This window comes from Desmodus rotundus, chromosome X (assembly GCF_022682495.2).
Source record: "Desmodus rotundus isolate HL8 chromosome X, HLdesRot8A.1, whole genome shotgun sequence".
Lineage (NCBI taxonomy): Eukaryota > Metazoa > Chordata > Mammalia > Chiroptera > Phyllostomidae > Desmodus > Desmodus rotundus.
Window position 1 is genome coordinate 46276919 of NC_071400.1, and position 18660 is coordinate 46295578.

The 18660-nt window shown below is 43.8% G+C and overlaps 1 protein-coding gene across 3 annotated transcripts; it reads right to left on the minus strand.

The window, feature by feature from the left end:
• Positions 1-2364: 2364 nt before the first annotated feature.
• On the minus strand, positions 2365-10516 carry LOC128779976 (endogenous retrovirus group S71 member 1 Env polyprotein). 3 transcript variants are annotated; one of them, XM_053917295.2, is made up of 3 exons: positions 9991-10516; positions 9275-9395; positions 2365-5668 (listed from the first exon to the last, which is right to left on the minus strand). In XM_053917295.2, exon 3 carries the CDS (start codon positions 4179-4181, stop codon positions 2805-2807), a length of 1377 nt encoding a protein of 458 aa, XP_053773270.1. In that variant the 5' UTR covers positions 4182-5668; positions 9275-9395; positions 9991-10516; the 3' UTR covers positions 2365-2804. The 3 variants fall into 3 exon arrangements, with proteins under 3 accessions (XP_053773270.1, XP_053773271.1, XP_053773268.1); XM_053917296.2 differs by lacking the exon at positions 9275-9395; XM_053917293.2 differs by having other exon boundaries at positions 9275-10516.
• Positions 10517-18660: the final 8144 nt, after the last annotated feature.

Genomic DNA, 18660 nt, shown 5'->3' on the forward strand with positions numbered 1-18660 from the left:
GCAAAAATAAGCAAGGAGACTTAGGAGTGAGGCAATTCTAGGGCTGGACTTAACAGGAAATCTGATTCCATCAAAAAAGGCAGGGTTCCACAGCCCACTCCCTTTGTCTTGGCTGGGTGGCCATGCTGAATTTGCCACAGTTGTACAGCTGACTCCTCTGTTCCAGCAAGACAACTTAAAGAAAGTCCCTTGAAGAACTCAGGGGAAAAGGCAGACAACTGTACTTGAACAACAATAAAATTTAAAAATGAAAAAAAAATAAAATTAAAAAAGTGAAAAAATTAACATATTGAAATTTGTTATTTTTACTGACGTCTGTACATTTAACAAAATTGTGTTCCAACTCAAAAAAAAAAAAAAAAAGAAGAAGAACTCATGGATTCTTTGAATTCTAATTCTTTTTCCAAAAAAAGCATTTGAAATGGCACCCTTCAAAATAACGTGCAGTTCTGGACTGGCCCCAACTAGAAACCTCTCAGACTGACCTGAGAGCCAGAAGAAGGGCCTGTGGCATGTCTTGAGGCCTCTGAGTCACTGTTCAGAACTGCCTCCTCAATGTGGTTTCTGGCCCTTCTGGAATGGGCAGTCATAAGATATAAGACAAAGAGCCTTCACACTGAGGTCCTTTCATTCAGTGGTACAGAGCACTGCAAACAAATGAAGATGGCAAAAATAAGTAAGAGACCTGTCTTTTGTGTGCTGCTTTGTCATCCATCTCTAGATGTACATACTCTGTGCTTATAGCTGTATTTTTTCCTCATCTCCAACACACAGGGTTTCTGTTGCAGTGCCCAATATACTACTGAAACTTAATAATGAATCAGTGATAAACTGCTTTTTTGGGGGGTGTTCCTCCAAAGAAGCTATCAGTGTCACTTCTCACAATGGACAGCAGAGATCAGTGTGAGAACATAGTGGCTACACATAATCAAGTGGGTGGGTGGGCCTCACTACAGAGAAACAGAAATCAAACCAGTGTCACAGAAGTCACAGACTACTCAAGCGGGAATGGCCCTTGGAGACCATTCCATCCAGTCTCTATTTTATACATGAGAAGAAAAAAATAAGCTAAGAGAAGAGAAAGGACTTGTTTAGGTCACATAGCTACTAAGGAACAGCGTGGGGCTCCAGCTATACCTCCTGCTGCCAGTATGTGGCTCTTTCCCTGTTTGCCAGTGGCAGATGTCCTAGGGGTTCCTTAAGCCTAGCCCCCCCAACTCTGGATCCGCCCCTGGACTGTCCCCATCAGTAGGCTACAGAAGCCAGAAGTTCACACATCATTTCTCCCTTCCTAACTCTGATCATTGCATGGAAACAATCTAAAACACCATCACTGTTTGGGTTGCTAGCAGAATTTCAATGGACTTGGACCAATGCCTTACCCTGATATATGTCATTTATTTTGGCAAATAGGCCCAGAGAAGGCAGAAGGGACTCCTCCAAGTCTTTCCAACAAGTTCTCCTGCCTCCATCTGCTCAGGATTTTACATATGTACATCAGGGTCTAAACCTCAAGAGAATGAACTGGGACTTGTGCTTAAGGCCAGAAATTGCAGGTTCACAACTGCGGCCCAAGCTAGCTGCATTCTACTGACTACAGTGGGTTTAGGTTAGTATACATTTTAAGATATTAGATCAGACCACACAGACACACAGTCCCAGCCCCAGCCCTAGCCCCACATAACTGGGGTGACAGAACCAGAAAAGGGTCTGCAAATAAAGTAGTACAGATGTGTGGAAATAGCATCTAAGAATCTGAAAAGCACTTGCCTCAAACTAGGTAGGACTGTGAAACTGATAGGAAGCTGCGTTTTCATTGTAAGGCCCTTCTTTCCTTTTTTCCCTCCCTCAAGATCCAGTGTCCTGCTGTGAAATTAAAATTTATTCCTAAGGAAGAATTTGAAACTCCTTCCCACTGAGGCATAAATGACTGACAAAGTGATTTGTGTTTAATGAAAAGAAAAGCATTTGAGAGAGGAAGATGGCGGCAAGATAGGTGAGAGCACAGTTCACTTCCACCCAGACCTGGGTGAAACACCTAGCCCATCTACTGAGGAACAAAGCGAATAGCCAACAGTACCCCAGCATATATCAAGATAGGAGACCAAAAAATATAGAGGACACTGAAGAAACAGATGGTAAGAGGATTGCTTCAGGACAAAAAGGTCCCTGGGACCAGCACGGGGAACAGGGCAACTAGAGCCCCAGGCCCGTGCCCGCTGGGCCTGCAGCTGGACTCCTGGGACAGAGCCGAGTTAATGGCTCCCTCCCCTGCCAAACAAGGCTTGAGCAGCACCATGGAGATGTTATATGCGAGATGCGAGATCGAAGGTTCTCGTTCTAGGAACTGACGGACTCAGACTCTTAAGAGATTTATAGATGGTTTATTGGCCAAACAAGCTTTACCTGCGCAGGGGCGGACTCTCCCAAAGTGACCGGAGTCACGGTGCTCCGTAGAGCTGCAAATGAGAGCCGCGCCTAACGCTTACAGACTAGGGTTTTTATGCAAGAGCAAGCAAGCAACTTATCCAGAAGCTGATCTCTGCGGTTAGCGATTGGCCCAAATTTAGCAACACGGCACACTCAGGCGCAGTTAAAAAAAAACTTAGTTTCCCTCTATTTTGCTGACCTCCTCTCCTGTCAGTCCTTGTTATCTAAGTCCTAGCAATGCACTTATGGGGAAGTCCCTTTGCTCGTCCTCTTTGTGGGTTTCCTGGAGGGTGTTGGCCCCAACACACATTCTGCTTTTCTGCTTATGTTGGTAGCTTGGATTCTACATTCCCCACTCCTGTTGGAAGATTGAGTCAAATCTTTGATCTAACCTCGTTGTCTTCGAGTGGAAGGGCGGTATAAGGCTGAGAAAGAACCATTAACTTAACTGTAGCTATACGCTCCCTGATAAATGCTAAGAGCTTATTTAAGATTATAGGTCCTAGGATGAGAGCTACTAGGATTATCAGCAGGGGCCCTGTTACTGCCGATAATAGGGTGGTCAGCCAGGGTGAGGTCTTAAACAGAGATGCATACCAATTGGCACTTTCACCCTCTTTTTCTCTATCTTTAAGTCTCTTGGTGAGGACCTTGATATTCTCTCTGATAATACCTGAATGGTTGGCATAAAGACAGCATTCCTCACCAAGTGCTGCACACAGTCCTCCCTGCTGGAGGAAAAGCAAGTCGAGCCCCCTTCTATTTTGGAGGGCGACTTCAGCTAGAGAATCTACTTGCTTCTCAAGATAGGCGACTTGATCCTGGAGGAGGGAGACTTCTTTAGCAAAGTCTAGAGATAGTTGTCTCAGGCTTGCATCTCCATGTACTAGCGCTCCTGCTCCTAGCCCTACCGCCCCTACCACCCCCAGTGTGGCTATTATGGGAATGAGTAAGGGCGCCCTCTTGGCCCGCCTGAGTTCTGGCCCTGTGATACTTGGCAGGAAATCAGGATGTCCTCCATATAGGTACACTTGGGGAATAATGTAGGCACTAACACACAGCTCAGGGCTGCTAGTGGGGACTATACACTTAAAGATACCCTCGGTACAGATGAACCATACCCCTTCAGGGGCTTTTGTCACAGTGAGCTGGTGGGGGGGAGATAGCACTATTTCCTCTGTCAAGCAGTAGCTGCTGAAATTTGATCCCTGCAGGGAGTAATTACCTAACAAATAACAAGTTCCTTTCCTATAGAACTCTGCAAGAGTGATTGTTCCTCCGGAGAGGCACTCGGCTACCTTGCTTTTCTCTTGACTGCTCGGAGGTCCTGTGAGGTTTACTGAGGTCGGGGCTAAATCTCCTTGCCGGGTGGCATTAACCCCTACCCCAACATAGTAGGGGGGCCTAGGACTTAGACACAGCCAGCAGGATTCAGTGAAGTCTGGCTGGGTACTATTGAAGAAGGTGAAGCTCTTTTCTAAGAGCTCTAGAACGTGGCCCCCTTGGTGGTGGGGTTTGTCTAGGGATATGCCGACTTCCTGGAATGAGGGTTGCAATTCCCCTTCTATAGGGCTCCCCAGTGACGGCCTTTCCCCTGCTCCGGTCCCATTCGAGGGATAATCGCCTGGAGTAGGGGAGGGATAATTGCCGGGAGTGGGGGCTTTACCGGCAGTGGTCGGTGTGGCTGTGAGTGGAGGGCTAGGTGGTCTCAGGCTCGACAGGCCTCCTCCTTCCCCTCTTCCTCGTAACATTGGGAGGCCCTGAGTTGGCAACCTCCGTACTGTGAAGAACGTCCCTGGGTCTGCTCCTGATACATAGAGCTTGAGTCCCCATGTGCGGCCTTTAAGCCACTCTGGATCTCTTGGGTTGAGAACTGTCACTATGGTTGGGTTGCAATTGTTTCTGGCGCATTCTGGATCGCTACCTTGTTGGGGTTTCCTCCTTTGGTCTCTGTACACTCTTATGTGCGGATCAGAGCCGGCACCGGGGGTCCAGCCTAGGGCCAGAGTCTCACAACCCCATGCCTTACAAAAGTAATCAGCTATGGACCCACAAGCTCGACGCTTTCCCGGAGGGGTTTCTGGGCATCTATAATGCTGGGTATAGAACAAGTCTCTATTTAGGTCTCGCTCTCTATCATTTTCACATACATTTCCTAACCCACTGGATACCCCCTCGAGTGGGCCAGGCTTATTTGGATTTCTTGCGTGCAAGTTCCCTTTGTCACAGAGTTTATCATCAAACAACTTGGAAAGATCTGTGGTTAAGGCAGTATCCCTTTCAGGGTGTGTACCCCAACTAGCGTTCTTGGCCACTACAGTTCCATCAGCAGTTCGAATCAATACCCATCCTTGATACTCTAGCCCCTCTACCCTAAATAAACATGAATATAAAGTTAGTACCAGTCCTACTTTTTGTAGAATTTGAGCTGCAGAGGCTTTTCTTGTTCTTTCAGTCTCTGGGTTAAGACCTTAATACTATCTCTAATTATCCCTGGATGATTAGCATAAAAGCAACAAGTTTCTCCTAATGCTGCGCATAATCCTTCTTTCCTTAAGAACAATAAATCTAATCCTCTCCGATTTTGGAGAGCTACCTCTGCCAATGAATCTACCTGTCTTTCTAAATAAGCTACTTGATCTTGCAGCAGAGATATGTCCTTAGAGAAAATCTGCAAAAGCTGTCTCAACTCTAATTCTCCCTGAATGAGGGCTGCAGCACTGAGTGCAGTGGACCCTAAGATCCTCACAGTGGCTACTATGGGTATAAGCGGAACTCTCTTCTCCCTAGTCCTGGAGGGGAGAACAAAATCTGGGTTTCCTGCATAGATATACTTGGGGAATTATGTACCCAGTTACACAAAACTCTGGATAAGAAATTGGTGGCAAACAATGGTACACCTTGAGTTCTGGATCCTATTACAAATCCCTTCTTGGGGCCCTCCTCTTGGCTGCACCCTGCTTCAATCCTTCCTTTCAGATATATAACCCCTTTATAATTATATAAAGGACAATGGACGAAGGTCTCATCTTCTTGTAACTGCTTCCGGCTGGACATGGACGTTGTCCTACCTAACCTTGGGTCAGGGGTGCCCTGGAAGGGGGTGCAGCACGGAGGGAGTCCTTTCCTGTAAGGGGAAGGACTTTACAGAATCCAAGTCAGTTGGCTGTCACTGCGAAGTTGCAGGCTCGGTGTCCAAAGGCTGGCCTTACTGGACAGTTGACATCCTCGTCGTATTCTGGAGGTGAAAACAGACTTGGCAAGAGAGTTGGAAGGCACAATTAAATCATAATTACTGAATAACAAAGGCAGGCACCTAGGTAAAGAATGGCTCATCTGGAGGAAGGTGTATGAGACATGCTACACCTATCCAAAACCCTGTGGCTCACTACACTTCGCTCGGGCTGAGGGGAATATATCAGGATTTCCCTCCTTTCAGATCTCTGGGCCCTTTCTGTTTTGGCTATTAGGACAGAAAAGGGAAGACAAGCTCTGAAGTGAAGTCTACAGACCGCCCGAACCCTGCACTAACCAAACTACCTAGTTTAACTAAACTAGTTGAGCCTTAGGGGGAGATGATGAAGGTGGGCTCTTTAAGTGAGGCCTATACTGCAACCAATCGCTCAGGTAATGAGGCCATAGTCCCACGCCCTATGAAAACAGAAGGAGGAACACACAGGTTAATTTACACAACTACTCCTAAGCCAGTCTCTATGCTGGTGAGACTGTCTTTTGGGAAGACATTCAGTTGCAAGGCCCTTGCTGCAACGACATCTAACAATGGCAATTTGACAGGTCCTTCGTGCCTATAAATTGAACATCTTTGATGATATTACAAACCCAGTTTTAACTTTCAAATGAAAACAGACTTTTAAGACAGTTAGCTGCATGATTCTAATATCTAATTCTGAGCATTGTGATTTTCCTTAGACTATGATTTTTCTCCTTAAGATCACCCTTATTGTTATTAAAGTGACTACTTTGAGTCTAACTTTTAATTCTGCCTGTTTATTTGCATAAACACATCAAGAGCAGCCTGGATCACCTATAATCTTTAAGTTTGCCTCGCTGGAACTCACTCAGGGAACCTTTAGACTGACTTTCAGTCCGCCCCTCAGGGCACAGAAGCAGAGCCACACATCTGCCACCTGGCTTCGCCTGTACCAGTTGTTTCACTTAAATCCTTGAGGCTTCCGTTGTGCCTACAGGTTCCTTTTTAGCCATCTTTCAGGAAAGCAACCTTCGTTCCTTCCCTGGAAAGACTGCCATGAACCGCACAATTAACCAAGGTACCAGGCTTCTTCTTCTTGTGGGCTTTTGCTAGCTTCACAAGTCAATCCCAGTTCCTCAGGGCTTCCTGGTGACAACCAGAACCCAGACATGCCTCCTTCAGGCGTGACATTCCAGTCAAAGTATCAGTTAACAAACCACTATTAATGACCGGTCTTAATGGATTTATGCAGAGAAACCTTATGTCATTACTTACTCCTTCAGAATGCCAAATTCTGGAGGGATCAGATAGGGAGAAAAATACCAAGTGCAAAGAAAATCCTTTTCCTTCTGATATCCTTTTATACACCTTCTTCATTTACATATCTTGCACTTTCCCTTGTTCACTTTCCTACAGAGTGTGAAGTTTTAACCATCCCTGGAATCCTCAATTTTCTTTTCAGAGAAGACACAGAACAAAATCCAAAACACAGACAGAGTTCTATAAGAACAGTACACAGGTAGAGGCATCCTCTTGCACCAGTGCGTCTACTGGGGCCTCCGCAGACATGCCATTCAGGTCCGGTCTCTTGGCAGAGACATGCTCCTTTGCCTCAGGCTGAAACACATATCAGGCCTAAATGACCCTTCCTGGGTCCCGAGTGGCAAAGGCATTCTCTCTAACCGGTTACAGGCGACCTTCACTAGGTCTTCAGGTGACCCTAACTAGGTCTTCAGATACAGGGGGTTTCTGATCAGAAACAGAAGCAAAATGAAACCACATTCCTATAAAACCAGAAAACAAGTAGTTGAGGTTTCCTTTCCTCCAGGTTTAAAACTTTCACAACCTTTCTACATATTTTTGCCTATCTAGATTTAACTACAGTTTACCTTTAATCTCTTTCCTACTACACTAGTCAGGGCTGGAGGAAAATTTTTAAAATTTAGTAATATCACTGTAAGGAGAGGGAACTTTAAGCAAGACAGGAAGCCTAAAATCATTAAAGAAAAAAAATATTTGTCTCCATAAATATTTTTGAAGTTTTGCATGGCACAATAGAACTAAACAAAACATATGGCAAACATATTGTATCTTCACATAAAAGAATTTCTATAAATGGATTTTTTTTTTAGGCCAAATAGCTCAATGTTTTAAAAATATGAGCAAAGTATACAAGCAGGCAAACTACTGCTTTGAATCCTGCCACCCTTCTGCCCGTCCCAGACACCAGCACAACTCACAACTGGAAACAGATACTGGACACTGCAACTGGCTCCCGCCCAGACATGAGAGACCAGGCCCCCGAGAAGCCCTATATCACCCTGTCTACAGACAGGAGCGGTTTTATCAAAGATGGACAGGACTACTAGTACAGGCATCTTCTACTCAAAGTCCCTAGATAGGCAGGGACATCTTGCAGCTTTCTTAAGATTAGACCTTGCAAATGCCCTATCAACTCCGCCCTCTGTGCTGAAGTTCCTTTTGGCAGGGCTTGCTGCCAAATGACTTCAATTTCTGTGGTTACCGCAGCCCCCGAGTACCGCTGCCCCTCTCCAAGGAAACTACTGCCATCCGAGAACAGAGTGAGCTCTGGCCTCTTTCACTAGCATGGCTGTGGCAGCCAGAGCTCGCAAGCAGGCTGGCCACCCTGAGGCTACTGGGTCCAATATCCTGGACAAATAGGCCACGGGCCTTCCCCAGGGTCCTAAAGCCTGGGTCAGCACTCCCTTTGCAATGCCTCTGTTTTCTGCCACGAACAGCTGAAACGGCTTTCCTAAATTTGGCAAGGCCAGTGCAGGTGCAGATACCAAAGCTGCTTTAAGCCCTCTTAATAAGGTTCAGCGGTACTGGAGGGGCGCATCCCTTCCACCCGTGGTATTGGGGTCCCAATTGGGAGGCTGTGAAGGGAGAATACTCTCTAGCTCTTGGCGAGCTGCAGCAGTTCCCTTCCCTTCTCCCAACACAATCTTTGCAACCTCCCTATAGATTCTTTCCCTTTCTTCTGAGGTAAATAGAGTCTGACAATCATCCTAGGTTGGCTGGTGAGTCCTAAATATAGTTTCTAGTAGGGAAATTAATTCCTGCGGTTTCTCAGAAAATGGGGAATTCTGGTGTTTCTAATTATACAGATCACTAGTGGAGAAAGGAACATATATCAACCGAGGGGGTGCTCCGGCAGGGGCATCCAGTCCGGGCGGTGCCTCACGGAGTGGCAGAAGTGCCGGAGGTGCTGGGGTTACTGGAGCCTCTTCCCCTTCTCTAGTTCCCCCTCGGGTGTGAGGAGGGCTCGCGAGTGTCCCTCCCTCCTCCGGCTGGGTAGAATGCGGCACTTCCCTCCTAGGGTAGGGAGGGAGCGCATTCAAGGGGTCTAACATGTCCTCCCCAGGCCCTGGTAGTCGGGGGGGAGGTAGAGTTTAGGCACCCTCCGCCCTCTTGGCACGGAGGGCTCTGGGAATTTCTTTTGTTTCCTCTTCCCGCGGCTAACAGAACCGTCCTCCCGCGGGAGGCACTCCTTCTTAGACATTTCTGAATATAGCCTGGCTTGTCTGGGGCTATATCTACCCACACATCGATGTAAACTATCTGATCGGGGTGTGGGGCTCTATAAACTGTGGCTCGAACTGCAAACAATACCGGGAGGTAGAAAGTCCCCTCTGCAGGCCATCCTGACACCAAAAGTCGGCCACTCTAGCTGGCAAAGATTCCGCAGGAACTCCGGATCGAGCTGCACGCTCCCGTAGCCGCGTGCACGGCGCTGGAAATCAGAAAAGTTATTCAAGACGCAATCAAGCGGGGAGTTTGGGGTGGACTCCCGCTGGCCCATTTTCATGTTAGTTTCACATAACTGAGACAACCACACAAAACAACACAAACAGAAATGACAATTCAAACAGAAATGACAATTCGCTTTGCCCGCCTGGCCTCTCCTCTCGCGAGGACTTAGGTCTGTCTTAGCTAAGGCTGCCCGCGTAGAGTCCGGGTTAAACTCCCAGCCGTTATGCCGTATGACAGACTAAGGAACCGCAGGTTGGGGCCCACGCACGCTCCGTAGGCTGCTGCCCGTGGAGCCACACACTCTGTCCTCACACAATCAAACACAATGTTCATACCGCGGTTGTCACACTCATACACCAAACCAAATGCGATATCGCCACTGGGAGCCTCGCTCCGACTTTCCGAGAGCGTCCTCTCCTGGGAAAGTCCCCTGGGTGATACAAGCGGTGGCGTCCCACCTCTCACCTCAGAGCTACCAACCAAATGAACAGCCGTTCACAAACAAAGTGAGCTCACATACCAAATGGTCTAGACCTCCACAAATACGTAGTGAGGATCCTCCAATTTTAACTTACCCGGGCCCGGTTCCTTTCAGTTCCTTGACTCTAAACGGATCCCGCTGGGGCCTCCAAATGTTATATGCGAGATGCGAGATCGAAGGTTCTCGTTCTAGGAACTGACGGACTCAGACTCTTAAGAGATTTATAGATGGTTTATTGGCCAAACAAGCTTTACCTGCGCAGGGGCGGACTCTCCCAAAGTGACCGGAGTCACGGTGCTCCGTAGAGCTGCAAATGAGAGCCGCGCCTAACGCTTACAGACTAGGGTTTTTATGCAAGAGCAAGCAAGCAACTTATCCAGAAGCTGATCTCTGCGGTTAGCGATTGGCCCAAATTTAGCAACACGGCACACTCAGGCGCAGTTAAAAAAAAACTTAGTTTCCCTCTATTTTGCTGACCTCCTCTCCTGTCAGTCCTTGTTATCTAAGTCCTAGCAATGCACTTATGGGGAAGTCCCTTTGCTCGTCCTCTTTGTGGGTTTCCTGGAGGGTGTTGGCCCCAACACACATTCTGCTTTTCTGCTTATGTTGGTAGCTTGGATTCTACAGGAGACCTGGTTGCTTGAAGTCTCAGGGAGGGGAATAAGGACGAGGTGGTAAACCCACGGAGACCATGAGCGCTGGCTGGGGAGAGTTGAGAGTTGGGCCGTGTGGGGCCCTGACCCAGACAGTCCCAAGTCTAGCCGGAGAGGTGGGCTGTGTGAGAGGACAGGCCCTTTCTTTTATGGAGCAGCAGGATTGAGCAGGAGGAATTTGTCAAAAAGAAAAAGTGAAAAAAAAAAGAGACACTCATAAGCAGTTTGAGGAATTCTCCTGCAGCTGCAGCAGCAGCTCCAGCTTCCTCTCCACCTGGCAGCGCAGTGCTCCTGCAGGTGTGTGGGGGGCACCGAGCCCACATCCGAGGCACCAGGGAGAGTGTGCACCACGGAAGACCTTGTGCTCGCACCCATAGCCCTGAGCAGGGTGCGCACCTTAACCTGTGGGATGGGGGCTGCTAAGGAGCTGGGCTGGAGGTTGGACAAGTGCTGATCACGAATGGAGAAGAGCTAAACTAAGCCCGCCTGAGCCTGCTGCAGCCAAAAATACCAGCAAAACTGGCTTGGCCAGTTTGAAGCCAGCAGGATGCTTTTTCTTTCTTTCTTCCTTTCTTTTTTTTTAAAGTAATTATTTATTTTTTTATTATTATTTTTTCTTTTAACACCTCATTCCTCTCTTTCCTTCTTTCTTGTTTTATTCCTTCTTTCTTTCCCTTTATTTCTCTTCTTCCTTCCTTCTTTTTTCTTTCTTTTTTTTTTTTAATTCCCACAAGTGAGACAATAAAACCTGGAATTGTGAAAAGACCAAAGTTGGACCCAAACAGGGGGCATCCCAACAGCTGAGACAGTGAAACAAATTTCAGTTTGCTACTCCAGAGAATTTGCAAGTTATGGTTTATTTGTATTATTATTTTTTTCATCATTACTACATCACTCATTTTGTTAGTATCTTTGTATTTCTCTTCTTTCTGTTTAGTCTTCTTCACTTGACTGGTTAATTTGCATTGTTTGACTGGTTCCCCCTTGTTCTCCCTTCCATAGTGTATTGTTAATTAACTGTCTTTGACTTCATTTGTGTTCCATTAGCACACTACTCTAGGACATATACTCCCTATTCTACTTATCCAGATCACATAGATTCTGTCATATGACTGTTGATCCATTACTATTGTAAATAACAGGTATTCCATACATTTTTGAATACTACACAGAACCCCTCCCAGATCATAGACCACTTCACTGTTTCCTGAACTTTGTTACTGGTGAACTTTATTTTCTCACACATTAAACCTATTTTCTACCCTTTACTCTCACTTTACCTCATAATCAGACCTCCCACAGGCTCACAGTTTTATAGATCCAATTCACACTCCTTCCCCCGTCCAGTGCAACAAGAGTCTTATCTTCTTTCCAACCTTTCTAAAAAGTAGCTAGGTGGGTGAAAAATCATGGTTAACACTATACATATCCAAAGGAGCTCCTATCTCTTCTCTAAGGGATGATACTTTAAATATAATACAGCACACTCCTGCTGTCTTAAACCATTTTGCCTTCCCCCTACAACCTATCACAAAAAAGAGTAGGTAGGAGCTGTGACCACCAGGATACCTCTGGGAAGAGAAAATCCACCAACAAAGGAAACACCAACAGATAGAACAGAAGAAGGTGAAGGAGGGAGTGGAAGCCACACTAACTCAACCCAGGACCTATCTGGAAATACAATTAAATAGTGGAGAAATTACTCAGAACAAACATCTGAACAAGAGCAAGAGAAAAGTGTCAAAACCTTGTACACATGGAAGAACCAGCTCCAACACAACCTGCCCACAACTGCACAACAGAAAACAAGAGGTGGGGGACAGACTGACCGTCAGATAACCAACTGGTGGGAAGGACCCACCAAAGAAAGACCCAACAACAACCAAAAACCAAAGACATACACAGAGCCAACATAAACCACAGCCCAATATCAGTAAGATCGGGAGATCAAGGAGACTGTACCACTGAATCTCACAGGTATTGTACCACAGAAGTTTACACCATAAATCCAGGGGGTCAGAACAGATCAACTTAAGAAGAAGAGGATAACAGGAAGAGTCTCACAAACAATGGGAAGACAAAGAAACAATCCCCAAATGAAAGGAAAGGAGGAAGTCTCAGAAAGAATGTGAAATGAAAAAGAGGCAAGTCAACTATCAGATATTGATTTCAAAGCATTGGTTACAATGAAGCTTAATGAGCTCACAGAGAATTACCAAAATGCTACAGGGAAATTACAAAGAACTCACTTCAAACTATATCAACATGAAAAAGGAAATAGAAACTATCACAAGGGCCAAGAGGAAATGAAGAATACAATTTCAGAAATGAAGAACACAGTAGAAGTAATCAAAATCGGGCTCGATGAAGCAGAGGACCAGATCAGCGAACTGGGGGACGAGGTAGAAAAAAACACCCAGAATGAGCAAGAAAAGGAAGAGAGCCTCAGAAAGAATGAAGAGGGATTAAGGGAAATGCAGGACAACATGAAAAGTAACAATATCTGTATACGAGAAGGAGAAGAAGAAGAGCAAGGGATAGAAAACCTGTTTCAAAAAGTAATGATGTAAAACTTCCCTAATTTGATGAGAGAAATAGTCACAGAAATCCAGGAAACACAGAGGGTCTCAATCAAGAGGAACCCAAATAGGCTCACTTCAAGACACATTGTAATTAAAATGGTAAAATTCCAAGATAAAGAGAGAAAGGGAAAAAAAGGAAGTAGCATATAAAGGAGCCCTGATAAGACTAACTGCTGACTTATCAATGCAAACACTCCAAGCAAGAAGGGAATGGCAAGAAATATTCCAAGTAATGACAACTAGAGGCCTGCAAACCAGACTACTTTATCCAGCAAGGCTCTCAATTAAAATGGAAGACCAAATAAGTGGCTTCCCAGACAAAAGAAGTGTCAAAGAACATACCTCCTCCAACCAGCTATGCAGGAGATTCTAAAGGGCTTGCTTTGAGAATGGGAAGAAAAACAGTGAAAGAAGGAGGAACACAGGTACAAAAAAATGGCAATGAATAAATACCTATCAATAAAAACCTTAAATGTAAATAGATTAAAAGCCCCAATCAAAAGACACAGAATATTGGAATGGATAAGAAAGCATGACCCAGACATATGCAGCCTACAAGAAACCCACCTCAGAACAAAAGACCTACACAGACTGAAACTGAAGGACTGGAAACAAGTATTCCAAGCAAATGGACAGGAAAAAAGAAACCAAAACAAAAAAAGCCGGGGTAGCAAGTAGCAATACTCATATTAGACAAAATCAACTTCAATAAAAGCGCCATAAACAGAGACCCAGAAAGTCACTTCATAATTCTCAAGGGAAGAATCCACCAAGGAGACATAGACATTATAAATATATATGCACCCAACATAGGAGCACCCAAATACATAAAGAAAATCTTGGACGACTTCAAGAAAGATATTGACAGCAACACAATTATAGTAGGGGATTTTAACACCCCACTGTCAAAAGAGGACAGATCTTCCAAACAAAATATCAACAAAGATATTGTGGCATTGAACAATGCCTTAGATCAAGTGGACTTAACTGATATACATAGAGAGAGAGAGAGCCTTTCATCCCAAAGAAGCAAAATACACATTCTTTTCAAATGCACATGGAATATTTTCAAAGATAGACCACATGATAGGACACAAAACAAGACTCAACAAGTTCAAGATCATTGAAATCATATCAAGCATTTTCTCTGACCACAAGGAACTGAAACTAGAAACAAACATCAAGAAAAAAAAACCCCACAAACACTCAAAAACACAGAGATTGAATAGCATGGAATTAAACAATGAATGGGTGAAGAATGAGATTAGGGAAGACATCAAAAAGTTTCGGGAAACAAGGAAAATGAACTCATAACAATCCAAAACCAATGAGACACAGCGAAGGCAGTTCTGAGAGGGAAGTTCATAGCTATACAGGCCTACCTAAAAAGAATAGAAACATTTCAAATAGACAACCTAACCCTGCACCTACAAGAACTCGTTGAACAACAACACAGACAACCCAGAGCAAGTACAAAGAAGGAAATAATCAAGATCAAAGCAGAATTAAATGCCATAGAGACTAAAAGCACAATTCTAAGAATCAATGAATCCAGGAGCTGATCCTTTGAAAAGATAAACAAAATCGACAAGCCCTTAAGCAGACTCATCAAGAAAAAATGAGAGAGGACACAAATAAACACAATCAGAAATGAAAGAGGGGAGACTACAACTGATATCAAGAAATACAAAGAATTGTAAGAAATTACTACGAAGAACTATATGACAGGAAATGTGAAAACCTAGGTGAAACGGAAAAATTTCTAGAAAAATATAACCTCCCAAAACTCAGTGAAGAAGTAGCAGAAATCCTGAACAGACCAATAACACCTGAAGAAATTGAAACAGTAATCAAAAAGTTTCTGACACACAAAACCCCTGCACCAGACGGTTTCACAGGAGAATTCCACAGAGCATTTAAGAGAGAGCTAATCCACATCCTCCACAGATTATTTCAAAATATTCAAGAAGATGGAAGACTCGCAAACTCTTTTCATGAAGCCAACATCATCCTAATCCCAAAACCAGATAAAGACATAACAAAGAAAGAAAACTTCAGGCCAATATCACTGATGAACATAGATGCTAAAATCATCAACAAAATATTGGCAAAACGCATGTAGTGATATGTTAAATATCATACACTGTGATCAAGCGGGATTCATTCTAGGTATGCAAGAACGGTACAATATTCGCACATCAATAAACATAATACACCACGTAAAGAAAAGCAAAGACAAAAATCACATGATCATATCAATAGATGTGGAAAACACATTTCATCAGGTAAACCACCCATTTATGATAAAAAACACTCAACAAAGTGGGAATAGAGGGAGCATTCCTCAGCATAATAAAGGTCGTATATGAGAGACCTATAGTCAACATCATTCTCAATGGACAAAAACTTAGTTCTTTCCCACTAAGATCAGGAACAAGACAAGGATGCCCTCTCTCACCACTCGTATTCAACATAGTATTGGAAGTCCTAGCCACAGCAATCAGACAAGAAGAAGAAATGAAAGGCATCCAAATTGGAAAGGAGGAAGTAAAACTGTAACTGTTTGCACATGACATGATAGTGTACATAGAAAATCCTATACACTCCACCAAAAAACTACTCGAACTAACAAATGAATTTGATAAAACAGCTGGATACAAAGTCAATACTCAGAAATCAAAGGCATTCTTGTACACCAACAGTGAAACATCAGAAACAGAAATCAGGAAAACAAATCCCATTCACTATAGCAACAAGAAAAATAAAGTACCTAGGAATAAACCTAACCAAGGAGGTAAATGTTCTGTAATCAGAAAACTACACAACACTGAAGAAAGAAATTGAGGAAGACATAAACAAATGGAAGCATGTACCATGCTCATGGATTGGAAGAATTAACATCATCAAAATGGCCATACTATCCAAAGCAATTTATAGATTCAATGCAATCCCTATTAAAGTACCAATGACATATTTTACTGATATAAAACAAACACTTCAGAAATTTATATGGAACCACAAATGACCCTGAATAGCTGCAGCAATTTTGAGAAAGAAGTAAAAAGGAGAATGGATCACAATACCTGATATCGAACTGTATTACAAAGCCACTGTAATCAAAACAGTCTGGTACTGGCATAAAAACAGACACATAGAACAATGGAACAGAACAGAGTGCCCAGAAATAAACCCAAGTCTCTGTAGTCAATTAATATTTGACAACAGTGGGAGGAGCCTCAAATGGAGCAAAAATAGCCTCTTCAACAAATGGTGTTGGGAGATCTGGAAAGCTACATGCAATGAAACTCAATCACCAACTTATGCCATACACAAAAATAAATTAAAGGTGGATAAAAGACTTAAATATAAGTTGTAACACCATAAATGTCGTAGAGGAAAACATTGGCAGGAAAATCTCAGACATTCCTCAGAGCAACATCCTCACAGACACATCCCCTAAAGCAAGGGACATAAAGGAAAGAATAAACAAATGGGACCTCATCAAAATAAAAAGCTTCTGCATGGCTAAAGAAAATAGCACCAAATTACAAAGAGAACCAACAGTATGGGAAAACATATTTGCCAATGATACCTCAGACAAGGGCTTGATCTCCAAAATATATAAAGAACTCACACGACTCCACTCCAGGAAGACAAACAACCCAATGAAAATATGGGCAAAGGACTTGAACAAACACTTCTCCAAGGAAGACATACAGAGGGCCCAGAGACATATGAAAAGATGCTCAGCATCACTAGCCATCAGAGAGATGCAAATTACAACCACAATGAGGTACCATCTCACACCAGTCAGAGTGACCAACATAAACAAATCAACAAGCAAATGTTGGAGAGGATGCAGAGAAAGGGGAACCCTAGAACATTGTTGGTGGGAATGCAAACTGGTGAGACCACTGTGGAAAACAGTCTGGAATTTCCTCAGAAAACTAAAAATAGAACTGCCCTTTGACTCAGCAACCCTAAGAACCCTGAAACACCAATCCTAAAGAACCTATGCACCCCACTGTTCACAGCAGCACAATTTACAATAGCCAAGTACTGGAAGCAACCGAAGTGCCCATCAGCAAACGAGTGGATCCAAAAACTATGGTATATTTACACAATGGAATTCTACACAGCAGAGAGAAAGAAGGAGCTTATACCCTTTGCAACAGCATGGATGAAACTGGAGAGCATTATGCTAAGTGAAATAAGCGAGGCAGTGAGGAACAAACACCATATGATCTCACCTTTAACTGGAACATAATCAAAAAAAAGAAAGCAAACCAAATATAACCAGAGACATTGAAGTTAAGAACAATCTAACAATAGCCAGAGGGGAGTGGGGAGGGGACAGTGGGGAGAGGGGATTACAGGAACTAGTATAAAGGACACATGGACAAAATTAAGGGGAGGGTGGAGGTGGGGGAGGGCGGTGGTTTCGGCTGTGGTGGGGTGGAGGGATGGAGAGAAACGGCAGACAACTGTAATTGAATAATAAAAAAAAAATTTTTTAAAGAGAGATGTAAATTAAAACCACAATGAGATACCATCTCACACTGGTCAGAATGGCCAAAATAAACAAATCAACAAACAAATGTTGGAAAGGATGTGGAGAAAAGGGAACCCTAGTACATTGTTGTTGGGAATGCAGACTGGTGCAGCCAGTGTAGAAAACAGTATGGAATTTCCTCAGAAAACTAAAAATGGAACTGCTTTTTGACCCAGCATTTTCACTGCTGGGATTATATCCTAATATACCTGAAACAGCAATCAAACAGAACTTATATCCCAATGTTCATAGTAGCACAATTTACAATAGCCAAGTACTGGAAGCAACCTAAGTGTCCATCAGCAAATGAGTGGATGAAAAAACTGTGGTACATTTACACAATGGAATTCTATGCAGCCGAGTGAAAGAAGAAGCTTATACCCTTTGGAACAGCATTATGCTAAGTGAAATAAGCTAGGTGGTGAGGGACAAATACTATATGATCTCACCTGTAACTGGAACATAATCAAAAAACAAAAAGCAAACAAAATATAACCAAAGACATTGAAGTTAAGAACTATCTACCAATGGCCAGAGGGGAGGGGCAAAGGGACAGTGGGGAGAAGGGTTTTCAGGAACCACTATAAAGGGCATATAGACAAAACCAAGGGGGTGGGTGGAAGCAGGGGAAGGAGGTGGGTTTGGCCAGAGTAGGGTAGAGGGGAGGGGAGAAAATGCAACCTGTAATTGAACAACAATAAAATAATTTTAAAAAGACCTCTAATAAATGAATCAAAAACTTAGGAAAAAAGAAAAGCATTAAGCTAGGGAATGCAAATGATATTTATGAATCATAAAAGGACAAGGGGTGTGCACAGTCTTTCATAAGAATCCAGCTATGTCACAGGAGGTGGTGCAGTACTCTTAGGTGGCATCATGGTGCTGGCTCTGGAGTCAGACAGACCTAGAGTCAAATCTCATTACTGCCATTTAATAGCTCTGTGACCTAAGGCAAGTGACTTAACTATTCCAAGTCT

What these genes read in the sequence shown, in the direction of transcription:
- LOC128779976 (XM_053917296.2), bottom strand. Translation starts at nt 4,181, where the DNA reads ATGTTACGAGGAAGAGGGGAAGGAGGAGGCCTGTCGAGCCTGAGACCA.